General features: G+C 34.9%; 1 protein-coding gene across 12 annotated transcripts in view; it reads right to left on the bottom strand.

Moving 5' to 3' along the window:
- Positions 1 to 8444: 8444 nt before the first annotated feature.
- Positions 8445 to 16489, bottom strand: part of ERBIN (erbb2 interacting protein) — a 126747-nt gene continuing 118702 nt past the window's right edge. For 5 of the 12 annotated variants that reach the window (XM_059175123.1, XM_059175122.1, XM_059175121.1 and 2 more), the window contains 5 exons: positions 15852 to 15971; positions 13012 to 13221; positions 11835 to 11927; positions 11299 to 11373; positions 8445 to 10517 (listed from right to left, as the gene is read on the bottom strand). In XM_059175123.1, coding sequence (XP_059031106.1) covers positions 10410 to 10517; positions 11299 to 11373; positions 11835 to 11927; positions 13012 to 13221; positions 15852 to 15971 — 606 coding nt within the window. In that variant the 3' untranslated portion in view covers positions 8445 to 10409. The remainder of the gene's footprint in view (positions 10518 to 11298; positions 11374 to 11834; positions 11928 to 13011; positions 13222 to 15851; positions 15972 to 16489) is intronic. The other 7 variants (XM_059175124.1, XM_059175127.1, XM_059175129.1 and 4 more) reach the window with 5 other exon arrangements.

Below are 16489 nucleotides of genomic sequence, written 5' to 3'. Positions count from 1 at the left end.
AAATCTAGGCCTGGCTTTGCTGGAAACCTCTGTTCAGGATCCCACGGGTTGTACTCAATGTACTTGGGGTGCATCCTTATGAGCTTGGGGTCCTCTTCCAAGCTCATTCAGGTTGTCAGCAGAATTCAGTTCCTTGCAGTTGTATAACTGAGGCCCTCAGCTCCTACAGGTTGGCTCTCACCATAGGCAGTTCACAATATGACTGCTCCTTCAAGTTCAACAGGAGAACATCTTTCTTGATTCAGGTCTTTTAGACAAAGCCTGGTGTCTGTCTGCCTTTCTACCTATCGTGCTCTCAAAATATCTATTTCTGTATCTCCTCCATTTTATTATCCCTCCCTCTCTGATACTAGCTATGAAAATATATTATGAACAGGAATTTTTCTTTTTTTTATACTTACACTTTTTTTTTTTTTTTTAATAACTTGAGGGTCTCTTGTCATCCATTAACTTATTTACTAGTCACGATTACTATCCCTGTTCCTCAGACTGGGAAATAAGGCACAGAAATGTTAAGAACTTGCCTAAGTTCACACAAACAGTCCTAATTGGATCTGGAATTCAGGACAGCTTGGGAGGGGCCATTGGGTAGCCTACCCACAGTGACAATGAATGAAAAAGAAGGCAGGAGGAAGAGTGAATGGAGGCAGAAGTTGATTTTTTTCTACAGAGGTGGATATGTGGGTGCCAGGAGAGAGGCTATTGACAGTAATAATGTCAATCTGGGATTTCCTCTGAAATGTGACTAAATCTCACAGATGCCTGCCATTCAAATAGGATCTACATGACAGAGACCATGAGATCACATCTAGTGTGAGGCTCTTGTTACAGTGGAGGAACTATGAAGGCCACCTTTTGGAATTAAAGAGGGACTGAATGAAGGACAAAACTCAGTGCATTTTTTCAATGACATATAAGGATGCCATAAACCTACTCTGAAATGCACGTGAAAAAATAGAAGTCTGCTTATACCTAGGGAAGTTTTGGAAACAGGAGTAAAGAGGCAAGACTTATCCTATAAGACAATGATTCTCTCTCAGTGTTATCTCCAGACCATAAGCATCAAGCATCACCTGGGAACAGGGCTGGAAACAGAAATTCCTGGGCACAGACCTGCTTCAATCAAGCGCCCTGTGGGTGCGGCCGGACACAGGCTCCTGGTGACTCTAAGGGGGCAGAGCTGAGGGTCGCTGCTTTAAGAGATTAAGATACACATTTTTATTTATAAAAGTAACAGGACAAAAAAGCAAATACAGAAAAATGTTAATGGAAAATCAAGATGATAGGTGTTTTATTATAAAATTTTCAAATTTGGTTTAAAAAAATGACCCCTTAGGAATAGGAAAACAGTCCAAGAGAACACTATAGAAAGCTCAAACATGGATGCATAGGTACTTGATATATAATAAACATCACACTGCAGATCAATAAAAAAAGTAAATTTCTTGAGCCTTGTGGAGAAAACATGGAGCTTGATTCCCAATGTGTGCCATATACAGTGGTGGACTCTAGATGGAGTAAAATCTAAATATTGATAGTAACTATAGCTAATAGAAGTCAATGTGGGAAAATAGTTTATTGACTCAGATATGGAGAAGACTCAAGAACAATGAAGCATAGATGATAGATTGTTAAACTTTTTTTAAACAAAGGAAATCATAAACAAAAGTAAACAGACTGTGGACTGGGATACTGATGGTGTCTAAAAAACAATAGGAGAGTACTATCTGGAATAGACAAGGAACTCCTACAAATTGGCCTTGAAAACATCAGAAAAATGGAAAGGGAATAGGAAAATTACAGAATGGTAAACCTTACTGACTAACAAGTGTATGTACTTGTCAAATACCCTAGTAATCAAAGGGAGAGAAAATAAAACAATGTCAAAATGCATTATATTCATTAAACATGCAAAAGTTATCAAGTCACATAAAACTAACTACAGATATGTGGTGAATGAGATTCACATCTAGCCAGTGAAAGTGTAAACTGGTGCGGACTTCCTGGGAATTACTTCACAATGCTTTCTGCAAATTAATAGTATCTGTGACCTGGCAATTGCACTTGTAGGTATGTATTCTAGAGAAATTTTCAGAGCTTCAAAAAAATGACATAAATGAGGATACTCACCACTCTGGTGTTTATGAAAGCAAGGGGGTAAAGTAGAGACATCACAGTTGTTCATCACTAGAAAAATGGCGGAGTCAAACATAGTGGATTCACACATCACAGAAAAGAAATCAACAGCCTGTTGCATTTGTTCAATAAAAAATATCAACACTATTCTTTTGTTGTTATTTATTTATTTGACAGAGAGAGAGAGGGAGAATGCATGCACAAGCAGGCTCCCCACTGAGCAAGGAGCCTGATGTGGGACTCCAGGACCTTGGCATCAGGACCTGAGGGGAAGGCAGATGCTTAACCAGTTGAGCCAATCAGGTGCCTCAGCACCACTCTTTTTATAATCATTTTCATCCTATAAATTCAACTTAGATTTTATTATAAGAACTTAAAATTAACTTAAAATTGATGTATAGTTTCTTTTAGAAAAAGTGGAATTCTCTTCTCACTTGTAGAGATCATTTAGTATTTTACAACCACATTTTTACTTTTGATCAACACTAATTGTACTACTTTTGCTACACTGTATCTGGTTTTGGTCATTATTCTTTGGATCCCAAATCTACTTTTGAGATTTCTCATTTTGTTCCAATATATTCCCTGATTTGGGTTCAAATATATCTCTTTTGCTGAGGCTCAGTGGGAGATTAATTTTGAGGCCTTGAATTTCTGAAACTATATTTTGCCCTCTGTCATGAAAAACCTTAAAATATCCCTGCATCCAAAGTGGGTCATTAAATTTCTGACTTTGTTCACTTTGCAAGTAAATGCCTTCACATTTTGGAACATAAGATCTTTTTTGGAAAGTTATTTTTTTTTTTTTTTTTTTTTTTAAAGATTTTATTTATTTATTTGACAGAGAGAAATCACAAGTAGGCAGAGAGGCAGGCAGAGAGAGAGAGAGGAGGAAGCAGACTCCCTGCTGAGCAGTGAGCCCGATGCGGGACTCGATCCCAGGACCCTGAGATCATGACCTGAGCCGAAGGCAGCGGCTCAACCACTGAGCCACCCAGGCGCCCCTGGAAAGTTAAAATAACTTTGGAAAGTTATTTTTTAAAAAAAATATTTTATTTATTTGAGAGAGAGAGCGTGAGAGCTGAGAAGATTGGAGGGAGAAGCAGACTCCCCAGGGAGCTGGGAGCCCGATGAGGGACTTGATACTGGGACTCCAGAATCCTGACCTGAGCCAACGGCAGTTGCTTTACCAACTGAGCCACCCAGACACCCTCTTTTTGGAATTTTTAAAAATGTTCTTTATACCTGATCTGAAACTTCGTGAAGACATTATGGTGTGCATGTTTATAGTTTTTATTTGGCCATGAATGGGCCCATTTGGTTTGAAGACCTATGCTGTGCTTCAGGTCTAGGACATTTCCTTGAGGTTTCTAAATCCACTCCCACCCCCTTCATTGTATGTCCCTACCCTTCTTTCTCCTTTAGAACTCCTATTAGACCCATGTTGGAACACAAGACTTTCATTTTCATTTCTCACTATTTTTAATTCATTTGCATCACATTTTATGGAATCCTAATCCAAAGAACTCACAGATTTCTTTTTGGGATAGCCTTCCTATTCTTCAGCACAACTAGTGAATTTGTGATATATTCCACTTCCCATTATAGAGATTATTTAAATGCTTTCCTAACAGTTGATCTTGCAAATTAAATAGTCTCATTTATCCCTGAGAAGATACCATTTCAAAATAATGATTTAACTATTGGTACTTCTGTTTGAGGACTCTTTTCATGGTATTGCTTTCTTTCAAATGCTCAGTAACCACTGTTCTCATCTTAATGTGAACTTGTATGAGAATGTTATTTGCTTACTGCAAACCATTTTCCCTGATGGGCAAAAGGAAGGACAGGACATTGGGAAAGCCTGATAGAATGGTTCTAATATAATCACTCACATACATCATCTGCATAGTGCTTAGGATAAAAAGGGTGGTAATTATAACCAACCTCTTATGATGCAGTACTCCCAGCCGTTATCTAAAGCTTCTTGATCTTTTATTCTATCTCTACTTTTGAAGCATCCCTGAAGCCAGATTCACCTTTCAGGTAGAATTCTCTGGCCCGGTCAGTCCTGGGATTTCAAAGAATTCCTTAAAATTTATCTATCCAGTGCACTTTCATTTCTCCAAACTGTGGAGATTAAATAATACTTTTACCTACCATAGTATGAAATAATCCTCTTCTCTGTCACTTCTGTTGGTATGGATGTGAGGAGCCTGAAGGATGTACCAGCTTGAACAATGTACTTTGTGACAGCTAAGCCTGTGCATGGTTACTCCTATTCTTGGGAAACTGAATGCTTTTGAAGGATGATCCAAATGTGAAAGATGTTTTAATATACATTCTGGGATAGCATCAGTTCTCAGAGTATTAGTTTTTGCTTTTCATGAAGATGAGAAACTTTCCAAATCATCCATCCTAAAAATTCATGCTCTGTGCATTTATTTTTCTTCAATGCTTAGTTTAGTTTTCTTTAGTTTTTCTGACAAGGAAGTTCATTGGGAAGACAACACATTAAAGAAAAAGCTGTGCCTTAGAAAAAATTGATTGATTTAAGGACATCAGTTCAGGAAAAATATGTATAGACTTTAACATGTTTTCATGCAAGGGGCGCCTGGGTGGCTCAGTGGGTTAAGCTGCTGCTTTCAGCTCAGGTCATGATCTCAGGGTCCTGGGATCGAGTCCCACATCGATCCTATTCTCTGCCTACTCGGCGGGGAGCCTGCTTCCTCCTCTCTCTCTGCCTGCCTCTCTGCCTACTTGTGATCTCTCTCTGTCAAATAAATAAATAAATAAATCTTAAAAACAAAACAAAACAAAACAAAAAAAACAAATAACATGTTTTCATGCAAAATAAAAATAGCTCTAGGGCGCCTGAGTGGCTCAGTGGGTTAGGCCGCTGCCTTCAGCTCAGGTCATGATCTCACGATCCTTGGATCGAGTCCCGCATTGGGCTCTCTGCTCAGCAGGGAGCCTGCTTCCTCCTCTCTCTCTGCCTGCTTCTCTGCCTACTTGTGATCTGTCAAATAAATAAAATCTTTAAAAAAAAAAATAGCTCTATCGAATAATGGTGGTGGGTGGTATAATTTTACACTGTGGACTTCTTCCTTTACTGATGATATGTGAGCTTTTCATATCCTGTAATCAGATTAAGGGCTGATTAAGCAGCTAGATGGGCCACATGAAATCCGAAAGATCATAATTGTCTCTGATTGTTTTATGAAAAGGAAATTATCAGCAGAATTATTTTTTCTCCAATCTTTTTCCTAACAATCCTATAGAAAGGTTTTAGGACTAACTTAATTGTTCTTTAAAATAAAAGCAGAGGAGATTCTACTGAGGTGTTTTTCCTAAAAAAAATTCTCAGTTTAGAATGCAAATTGCTTCACAAAGAATGCATAGTCCTAAAAAAAGAATAAGATAGCATCGTCTTTTAAGTTTTCCAAAATTGTAAATGACTATGCTGATTATCCCCTGGGATTAAAAATTTCTGCAGAAGTAAAGAAACTGCAGCTTTAGGTATAAAATAGACAACTTTTCTGAACTATTAGGCATGGGTGGTTCATTCTATTAAACATCTGACTCTTGATTTCCACTCAGGTTATGATCTCAGGGTTGTGAGACTGAGTCCTGTGTCAGGTTCCACAGAGTGTGGAGTCTGCTTAAGATTCTGTCTCTTTGGGTGCCTGGGTGGCTCACTCAGTTAAGTGTCTATCTTTAGCTTGGGTCATGATCTTAAGGTCCTGGGATCAAACCCTGCACTGTGCTCCCTGCTCAATGGGGAGCCTGCTTCTCTCTCTGTCCCCGTTCGTGTGCTTTCTCTCTCAAATAAATAAAATCTTAAAAAATAAAGAAAAAAAGAAAAAGATTCTCTCTCTCCCTTGCCCTCCTCTCCCCAGATGGGTAGGGGCACCTGGCTGGTTTAGCAGGTAGAGCATGAGACTCTTGATCTCAGGGTTATGAATTCAAGCCCTACTTTAGGCATGGAGCTTACAAGAAAGAAAGAGCGAGCAAAAGAGAGCGAGAGAGAGAAAGAAACAAATAGGGATGCCTGGGTGGCTCAGTCAGTTGAGCTGCTGCCTTTGGCTCAGGTCGTGATCTTGGAATCCTGGGACCGAGTCCCGCATTGGGCTCCTTGCTTGGCAGGGAGCCTGCTTCTCTCTCTGCCTCTGCCTGCCACTCTGCCTGCTTGTGCTCTCTCTCTCTCTGACAAATAAAAATAAAAAATCTTAAAAAAAGAAAAGAAAAGAAAAGAAATAAACAAGGGGAATCCCTAAAAGTTGGAGCAGGCTGCTCATATAATCTACATTACCTTTAAAAGACAAGTGGTATTTTATTCCCTTGTGTATCAACTATGTGTATTAATATTTTTGATGAAACATAAAATTATTTTGATTTCAGTCTATTTCATAAGAAATCTATTTACTATACATTAAACCAAAAGAATAAGCTAATAGAATTTCAACAGAAGTAATGAAAAAAAATACTTTGAAATAGGTTTGACTTCTCACCAATCTTGAACTAACTGGAAAACATTTCCCATTCCAATGGCTTCCTTTAGAAGTAAAAAAACAGCAATTTAAGGTAAACTACACTTCCTCCATACTCAGAAACACAAGGGTTTAAAGTGCCCAAAAACTTGCTGTGTATCTTTCTATGACAGTTTTTCTCACCCTGAATTTCATAAAATAAACTACACAACTTTAAACAGCATAAGTTTATTACCTATTCACTGTGTTACTTTAAGCATTCCAAATAAGGAAAAAATTTGTAAAGTTTTACAAATGCTGACTGATAAAAATATTATATAGCTGCTAATGGGATTTTCGTTTAAGCACAAGTTAATACTAATAAGTTTAGTTCTGTTAATGCCAATGCTTTTTTTTTTTTTTAAGATTTTATTTATTTATTTGACAGACAGAGATCACTAGTAGGCAGAGAGTCAGGCAGACAGAGAGTGGGGTGGGGGGTAAGCAGGTTCCCTGTGTGGGACTTGATCCCAGGACCCTGGGATCATGATCTGAGCCGACGACAGAGGCTTAACCCACTGGGCCCCCCAGGCTCCCCTATGCCAACATGTATGTTTAAAGAATTTTTCAGGGGCACCTGGGGGACTCAGGAGGTTAGGCCTCTGCCTTAGGCTCAGGTCATGATATCAGGGTTCTGGGATGGAGCCCCACATTGGGCTCTATGCTCAGGAGGGAGCCTGGTTCCCTCTCTGCCTACTTGTGATCTCTCTCGCTCTGTCAAATAAATTTAAAAAAAAAATCTTAAAAAAAAAAAATTCAGGATCACCTGGCTGCCTCCATCAGGGGAGCATGGGACTCTTGATCCTGGGGTTTTAAGTTTGAGCCCCATGTTGGGTATAGAGATTACTTAAAAGTAAAGTCTTAAGAAAGTTTTTTCTTTTTCAAGCATACAGACAACTTCAAGTCCAAAGAGGTCAGAAAAGTATTTACATAATAAATATGTAAGAAATTTTAGAATTTTATGGATTTAAATGAACTGATGATTCCCTCATGAATCAGCATAAAACAGCAGTTTGTATAAAGAATTCTATACAGAATAAATTATTCTGAACACATACTGTTTAACAGTTTAAAATTTTAAGGTGGTCAATCTTAAACACTATCACTAAAAATGAGATAGTTTTGGTTGTGATGGTTTGCTGCATAATATTTAAATAATGTCAGTTATGAGAATGGGCCTTGACTATAAATTACTCAACAATATGTAAACTAAAAATGTCTTCATTTCCTCAGAAGATTTAATTTTCCACTCAAATTTTAAAACCTTATCATTGCCAACCAAAACAAAAATTCTAACAGAGTTCTAACTTCATTTTAGTTTTCCAATATTTTAGAAGAAAATTATGGGTATATAATTAAAGTGCAAAACATTTTGTTATTAATTTTTTGTTACATAATCTATCATGTTATCTTCTTTGTTAACTTTCTTACTCAACTATATATGTTATAAGAACAAAAAAAAATTTTTTTTAACTAACTAGTGCATTAAAGCACTAGTGCATGTAATACTTGGAACATTTGTAATATATCAATATAATGTGTAGACAGTTAACTTAAGGTTAGATCACTAATCAATCATTTTTTGTGGCAAATTTCCTTTTCCAAAATTACCTCTGTGTATCTGATGAGAGATAAAATAGCTGAAAATGTCACCATTATATCTATTTTATGTATTCCTTATTAAAAATAGAATGTGACTGAAAAATTGTCTGAAATTTTAAAAAAGTGTGCCAAAATTAGTATTTTAAAATAAACTATGAATAAAGGGAACACCGAGGCTCGTCTTAAGAAGCTGTTTGTCATTATTTTTTTAGAGATTACAACACGCATACAGTAAATGAATTTTATCAAAATACAGCACATTTCCTCTACTATATCCATAAAAATCAATTCCTATGTAAATAGTACTGAAAAACAACTAAAATGAGTTAAAATTTACAAAGAGTTGTTAAAGGGTTTCAATCAATATTATTAAAACTATACAGTACAATAACCAAGTGATAACATCTTGAAAGAAGTGCAATATTTGAGTTCACATCTTTTGAAAATTACTGCCTATTTATTCTGACTAGCAAGAAAGAGCGGGTTCAACTTTTTTTGCAAAAATAATGTAAATTGCCATTTTTGCTAGTCCTATAAAAATCTTAATTAAAACAAGGTTGAAGAACAAAGCTTAACAGATTAAAAATTCCAAAATTATATTTCTTAGTAATTAAAAATGAAGTGCAATAACTGAATATTGCTCTAATGAAAGGCTCCAGGTTAGCCTTGACTAAAAACAGTTATTGGTCTTCTGTGGCACTTTTTTCTGGTCCAAATAACCATGCATTAATTCTTACCATTGCATGTTATTCAAATTTTATTGAATTACAAGACAGAACAGAAACAAATAAAGTTAATGGTTTGGATAAACAAATTGATAAACAACTATGAAATATTTGTTACACTAATGAGAACAAAGGCAGCTGGTGGTAAAACACTATTCTATTACACTGATACACTTAGAAACCCTTTAAAGACTCTGAAGTGTTGAGTTCACATTTAATGTTACCTTTAGGAACAGCCCTTTATTTGAATACCTTTACACACTGGTAGGCCTCAAGGACCCATCCCTTTGCTCTACAACTCTCCACAGCAATTCTCTATCACTGTGCCAATTTCACAAACTTACTTTGGTTTCCTAGCTCCATGCGTACTGTTTCCTTTTCTTTACCAAGGCAATGTGAGACCAAACAAAATCCAGAGGCTTTCCTAAATCTGCTTACACTTTGTGTTATAGCAACACAATCTTAAAACTGGCCATTTTAGTTTCATGTGCTGCTAAAAATAAAAATTATAAATTAAGATTAAAATGGAATACTAATTATAAAACAGATTGCAAGGACTACTATTTGCAAAAAAAAAAAAATCAAGAGATTTCCATATCACAAAAAAAATGCATGGACATGCATCTACATAAGAGTTAAAAATTTCCTGTGACTAAAAAATTAAAAATTGAATCACCAGTAGCAAATGTATTGTCAATGGCTATGACAAGAACAGATCCTGTAGAGCTCATAAAATGCAATTACCGTCATTTTATTTCTTTAAAAAGACATTACATTTTTTATTGCATTATTTTATTAATAAAAACACATTAAGAGCTTTTTCAATCTCTGCTTCCAGATTTTTATAGGAAGTGACTGTTTTAATCTGGCCTTGGAAAGTGAACCCACCAGCACCACCTTCACCTACTCGCTCTTCAATTCAATATGCACATAGCAAAAACCAACACTTCAAATCTCTTGCCCACATTGAAAACAAGTAGTTTCAGCAGAAAAACATTAATACGAGTTGAATAAAAATAAGGGCACAAAAGCTATGAGACAGAAAGCTCTGCCATCTGTCTCTGGGCTACAATCAAGGCCAACTAGAGCCTTGCACAGAGTTCAGTCATGTGTATGAAATCCAAAAATAAACCTACAATCTATACAAAAACAACATATGTTTGTTTTTGTAGCCTTGATTGCTATGTTTAAAAACCTAACAAGAACTTTTATATGGTATGAATTCACCAGTCTCCCCTATATACTGTACAGTGGTTCTTTCCCTCTGACCACAAGTTCCATTATTTCATTAATGTACAAATTTGAACATAATTTTTTGAGTTCTTCTTTACATATAAAAATAGTCAAAATATTAATTTCTCCTGCAAATATCTTCCAATAAATCTTGCTGCCTTCCCCCTTTTTTTGTCCACAATTCTTATGAGGAAACCTCTCGTACAATGATGAGTTCTACTGTGTTCTGGAAAGTTTTTAGCAAGGACACTGCTTGTCCATGTTCAATATTGATAAAACTGTAGCCATTAGCCTAGAGGAAAGAAGAAAAATGTCTTTAAGAAAAACATTTCATAGTAATTTATTTGCATGTGTACATTTAAATATCTGCTGGTACTGCATAAACCTGGCAGAAAATAAGAATCATTCTGGAAAATGATGGAAAACACATGCAGACTCCTGGGCCTTAGGAGGACCCAGGAACCTGTATCTTGTCTATGTTTTCAGATGATTCTTATGCAGCAACCCAATGTTAGGAAGCACCTGGCTAAAATACAGTGCCAGGTATGGTGTTCAATGTGTATGCACTAAAACATAAATGAGGTCACCAACATGCAAGGATACCAGAGGGCAAGGCCTACTCTTTCTATTGCCTTGGACCAGCAGGTAAACACTACACTTCTAATAATTTAGGCTTAACATTTATTGAGGTCTTACTACATACCAGACACATAGTTCTAAGTGCTTCACATTAATTAAATTCTTTAATTCTTGTAACAAACAAAAAGATTCCTTCACGTTCTTATTTTCAAGAAGTTAACATTCCTGAACTCTAACAAAATGCTAAGATATACTGAATATGTATTAAAAAATATCCATGGTTTTTCCAAGGTTCTAGGAAGAAATATGATCAACTATGAAAATATTAGAAAGTGGCCTATAGGAAATGCCACTATTTTCATCCACAAATATTTAGTGATAACCTTCACAAAAGGACTATTTTAAAAATCTGACCTTTAATAATTACTTGATGAGAAAGCAGATCTTATAAAATGAAAAATTAAGAAAATAATAAAAAGATGTATCTTAGTTACCTGAATAATTTTATCCCCTGGTTGTAATAATTTTGATGCTGGTCCTTCAGGCTGTACCCTTGTTACAAATATACCCTTTAATAACAACAAAAAAGATAAACACTTAATGGAAAACAGTATGCACCAATGACAGAATAACAAGGAACAATTTTTCTTTGACAGTATATAAATACTTGAACCATAGCACAAGTTTTCTCACCATATTTTCTGAATATTGTTATTTTTGGTGCTGGTAATTCTGACTTGAGTATAATGACTTCTCTTAAAGTACAGATGTGCAGAAATATAATAACCAAATTTAAAAATCACTTCACAATGTAATGAACATTTAAAACTGGGGGTTTAATCTGTTTTCCTCAAACAATTAATTTGAAGTGATCATATTTCAAAACAGAAAGCTGAACAATACAGAGAGAAGTAAAAAAGTTGGTATCTGTCTACATTTATATAAGTATCTGTTAGATTTTTACTTATGTACAAGAGACAATAGTGAATAAAACCTTATGAGAATATCAAGGACATAAAAACAAACTCACGTCGTCTTCAGGTCTGAATGGATTTCCTCTGCCCCCAACACCTCCTGATATGCTAAACCCAAGTTCTGGATCCTTTTCAACTCTTACTCGAATCTGAATTAATATGAAAATAAACTATTACTAATATTTCAGAAAAAGCTACAACACAGTATTTAACTATAGGTAAAATATATAAAGATTCATCTAAAATAAATACTCAGCTATATGAAGGGAAACCATGACATGGAATATTATGTTAATGAGTTAGTGAGTTAAAGGCACAGCTAGGATTATAAAGCATAGCTCCTAACTTATCCTATTGCTATTTTACAAGGATAGGCAACCGATTACTACTGACGCTATCTTTTTTTTTTTTTTTTAAGGTATCATGGATTTTAATGATATGGAGCACACACAGTTACTATCAACTTACTGCCAGTTTCTATCTGTAAAACATCTAAATTACATAGTATCACTGTTTCCTGGAGGCTTCATAAGATATTTAAAAATCCCCGGGTGGTTGTTGGATATCAACTCATTTCCTGAACCCATTTATATGCTTCCAAGACATTGGAACTGATGATCAGCTGATAATATTTTTATAACCACGCTATAAAAAAAGATCAAGAACTAAACTTGTTACAAAATACTCCTTTCCCCAGAGACTAAGCCAAAACGAACAAAGCACATGTTCTCTACCTCACTTTCTAACAGTACTATTTTATCAATAAACTATAAAAACGTGTAAATGTATGATTAGTCACTTTTTACGTACTTTGGAAGACTGAATTCTCAAAATAGTTTGGAGGATAGTCAAATTTCAAACTCTCAGTATCAAACAACAATAGTAAACCGTAATAGGCCAGTCACGTTTCATGGTCTACTATTCATATTCCTGAAGAAGATCTAATTACTGGAGTCTCATCAAATGGTTTTTATAAACAACCACCTTAGGAAAAAAAAAAAATCACATCCAAAACCCTGAATCCTATGTCAACTAATCAGAACACAGGGGATCATGGAGTCAAGTTAAACCATTAAGTTTGACACCGTATAAACTTAATATGAAACCAAACCTTTCAACAAATTGGTAAAACTATGTTAAAATTCTATATGGATTTATTGCTAATAGTTAAATATCCTATGAAGTACATTAAAAGCTTAGTTTCATAGTTCAAATATTCTTGATTATTCTTACCTCTTGCCTTGCCAGTTCATGGCCTTGTCTAGGAGGACAATGGGGCTGTGTATATGGAGGCTGGTGGGCCACCTTCAGCATCAAGTAATCAATTAGTTGTTCTCTAGAGGGATGCCTTGCCACAGAAGCCTGAGGAAGGGGGTGATGTATTTGACTATAATTTGCCTGAGGCCTGAGGGGCTGGCCCATCTGTCCATTAATCAAAGGCATCTAAGAAAAACACGAAGTGTCTTAAAATGACCAACAATAATCTCTCATTACAAATATCTGGATTTTCTTCTTGGAACATTATAAAGCACTAGAGTTTAACATTCTAAATCGCACAATATCAAGCCACTCACACTATTTTTTTCTAATTTTGCAGTTTTAAAAGAAAAAAAGCTATTAATTCTAAACTTGCTTAAACGCTTGCAGATAGATTTTCACTCTTTAAAGGTTTCAAATGAAAGGAAATACTTTAAAATTTAAAATTTTAACATTTAAAATTATCTGCTTTTCTGTTCAATATGCATGGACCTGTTTTTCTTATAGTAACCAAAAGTTAAAATGGTAATTATGTCAAAATTTTAAAATTTAAGCCCATTAAAAGGGTAAATTTTTCCATCTCACATATACACAAGATGCATTTGTTCATGTTTTCTTCTGAACAAAAGTAGCAATTTCTGTGGTAGGATTTTTTTCCTAATCTGACTCTATTTCCTTTTATTTCTTTCTTTCCAGAATTAATAAATTAATGCTGCTATATGGTAGAAAACTAATTTACTTCTTGAGTGTGTGTAACAGTTGGCAACTTTTAAACTCTCTAAATGTTAGTTCCATAAACCAGTAATCACAAAATTTAAACCTTATCATTCTATTTTACTTTTTGCAAGCTACACAAAATATCTTGAGATAAATATTTTGTTGTTAAAGAATTATCCTGTTTTGGGGCGCCTGGGTGGCTCAGTGGGTTAAGCCTCTGCCTTCAGCTCAGGTCATGATCACAGGGTCCTGGGATTGAGCCCTGCATCAGGCTCCTTGCTCAGCAGGGAACCTGCTTCCCCCTCTCTCTCTGTCTGCCTCTCTGCCTACTTGTGATCTGTCAAATAAATAAATAAAACCTTAAAAAGAAAAAGAATTATCCTTATTTTAATGCTTCTCATCATTTAGACTGAATCTGAATTTTACACTTAAAATCACCTTTGTGCAAATGTGGCTAATTATGCTAGTATGAGGAAACTATCTGAAAAATAAGTTTACATTTGGATTATAAATATTTGCATATAAAGAGAATGCTATATAGAAGGGGAGATATTTTTCAGAGATTAATCATTTAAAACTTCTTACTGATTATCAATAAAAAGGTGATCTTATTCACAAGTGAATTATAGAAAAACTGTAAGAGAAATATTGAAAATTAAATTATCCCAAAAAATTATCCTAAAATTATCCCAAAGTAGAAAAGTTTGGGAAAAGATTATGGTAATTGTTTCATAACTACATGCTCTTGTTATATGAACGTTGCTGAAGGAAACAAAGAAGTTAGGCTTTAGTGAACATTTTTACTTTAAAAAGTTATCTTTTTTACTGTGTTACACTTCAGAACTTAGTTAATTCTGGACTTTGGAAACTTACAAAGTTTCCAACTGGAGATTTCTAACAGAGTGCAAAGATATCATCACTCTAGGCCAAATCTTACATTGATTGGAGAAAAAGTGAATGAGGTACTCTATTATCCCTATATCTTTTTTTAAAAAAATTGTGGTTGTTTACTAGTTGAACATGGTAGATTTGAAGCAATTATCTGGCAGGAGCCTTTAATTGGTTGTGTTGTCACTTTATTACTTCTGCACAATTCTGTGGACTGTACTCACTCTCTCCAACATGTATCATTTACTCCTATGTGCAGATTCAGTACTTTTCTTCTGGGGAAAATTTTCCAAACAATAATTACTTCTGACCCATGCTAAGACTGCCTGATATCTAGATTCTGAGTTGTACCTGACATTTTACATCAATGTTAAACATACCCATGGAATATATTAAGCTATCATTAGTAGATGGCTCAGGAGAATAAAAGTATGAAACAAACCAATAACCTAAACTACAAAATGTGATATTAAAAAGAAAAAGAAACTGAATAACATAGCTCAATTAAAGAAAAACAGAAAAAAAGGGTAACATAGAGTTATGTATGAACTTATGTTATAGGGCTGGGTACCCACTCTCAAGAACAGTGTGGAAGTTTTTATAGAATACATTAAGTATGCTTCAAAACTGTATTGGGCTATACTAGGAATATGGAATCAGGAGAAAGAACAGCTGAGAGAGAATATTAAAGGAAAGAATTATCAATCTGGTGTTGGTGACAGAAAAGTAAATTTTCTAAGTGATGCTTTAGTTACGAAAGTCATAAGAATACGATCATCATCTACTCTACCACATACAAAAAGTCTTCCAAGGTGATTTCTAATTACATTTAAAGTATTTTAAAATGCCTTTAATAATAGTAAAACATCCTCAAATGAAGAATTTAAGACAGGTTCATGTTTAATTCTCCAAAAGGTTTGCTATCAGGATGCTAAAAAGCCTCAGACTGAAACAATAAAATAAGCAGATGACAGTAGAGAAATAATAACAATAAAATAATTTTCTACGGTGGAAAAAAAGCATTGACTAAACTAAGAAATAACAGAGTAAAAATCTCTTTCATATTTCCTAATTAGTTTTTAAAAATCTTTACTTATCAAGGAGGAAAAGTCCTCAAAACATTATTTTTACTGTTAAGCATAGTTATTTCCAGTTCAAAAGCTATAAAACAAGTTCAAAGAGATGTCTTCATTTATTTCCTGAACACCTACTTTCATCAAGCTGTCTGGAGGAACATCTTTGTGACTAAGTGTAGCTGACGAGTAGTTCGGCTGTCCTGAAAGGAATATATCATCTTGACAAGGATCTCCTGGACAGGATGTCTGGGGATGCTTCAAATGAGGGGAAAATAAAAAGTAAACAAATAATGCTCTTTCAGATGTGAAACCAAAATGATGATGATGACAATTGAAAGGAGAGTAGGAAAAAATATTATAGGTAGTGGAAAGATGAAGAACCAAGTCAAACATTATGATCATAACTGCCATCAATACTAGTATCTTTATGATGGATATTAACTAAACTTGTTGTAATCATTTCTTTATATATATATAAAAAATCATTATGATGTACACTTTGGACTAATACCATATGATATGCCAATTATATCTCAATAAAACAGGAAAAATATCTCAGTACATTCAACACTGTTAAGCTATTTCTTCATGATGTATTTAGTTTTATTTATAGTAATACCTAGCTTTTAACAATGTGAACAATTTAGTTATTAATAAAAGTTAAAAGTCCCAAATTTTAAGAGCAACTAAAATTTACTCCTGTTGGGACGCCTGGGTGGCTCAGCTGGTTAAGCGGCTGCCTTCAGCTCAGGTCATGATCCCAGCATCCTGGG

The sequence above is a fragment of the Mustela lutreola genome, chromosome 5 (assembly GCF_030435805.1).
Source record: "Mustela lutreola isolate mMusLut2 chromosome 5, mMusLut2.pri, whole genome shotgun sequence".
Taxonomy (NCBI): Eukaryota; Metazoa; Chordata; class Mammalia; order Carnivora; family Mustelidae; genus Mustela; species Mustela lutreola.
The sequence above is the reverse complement of the archived record's forward strand: the minus strand, read 5'-3'. Positions and strand labels throughout refer to the sequence as shown.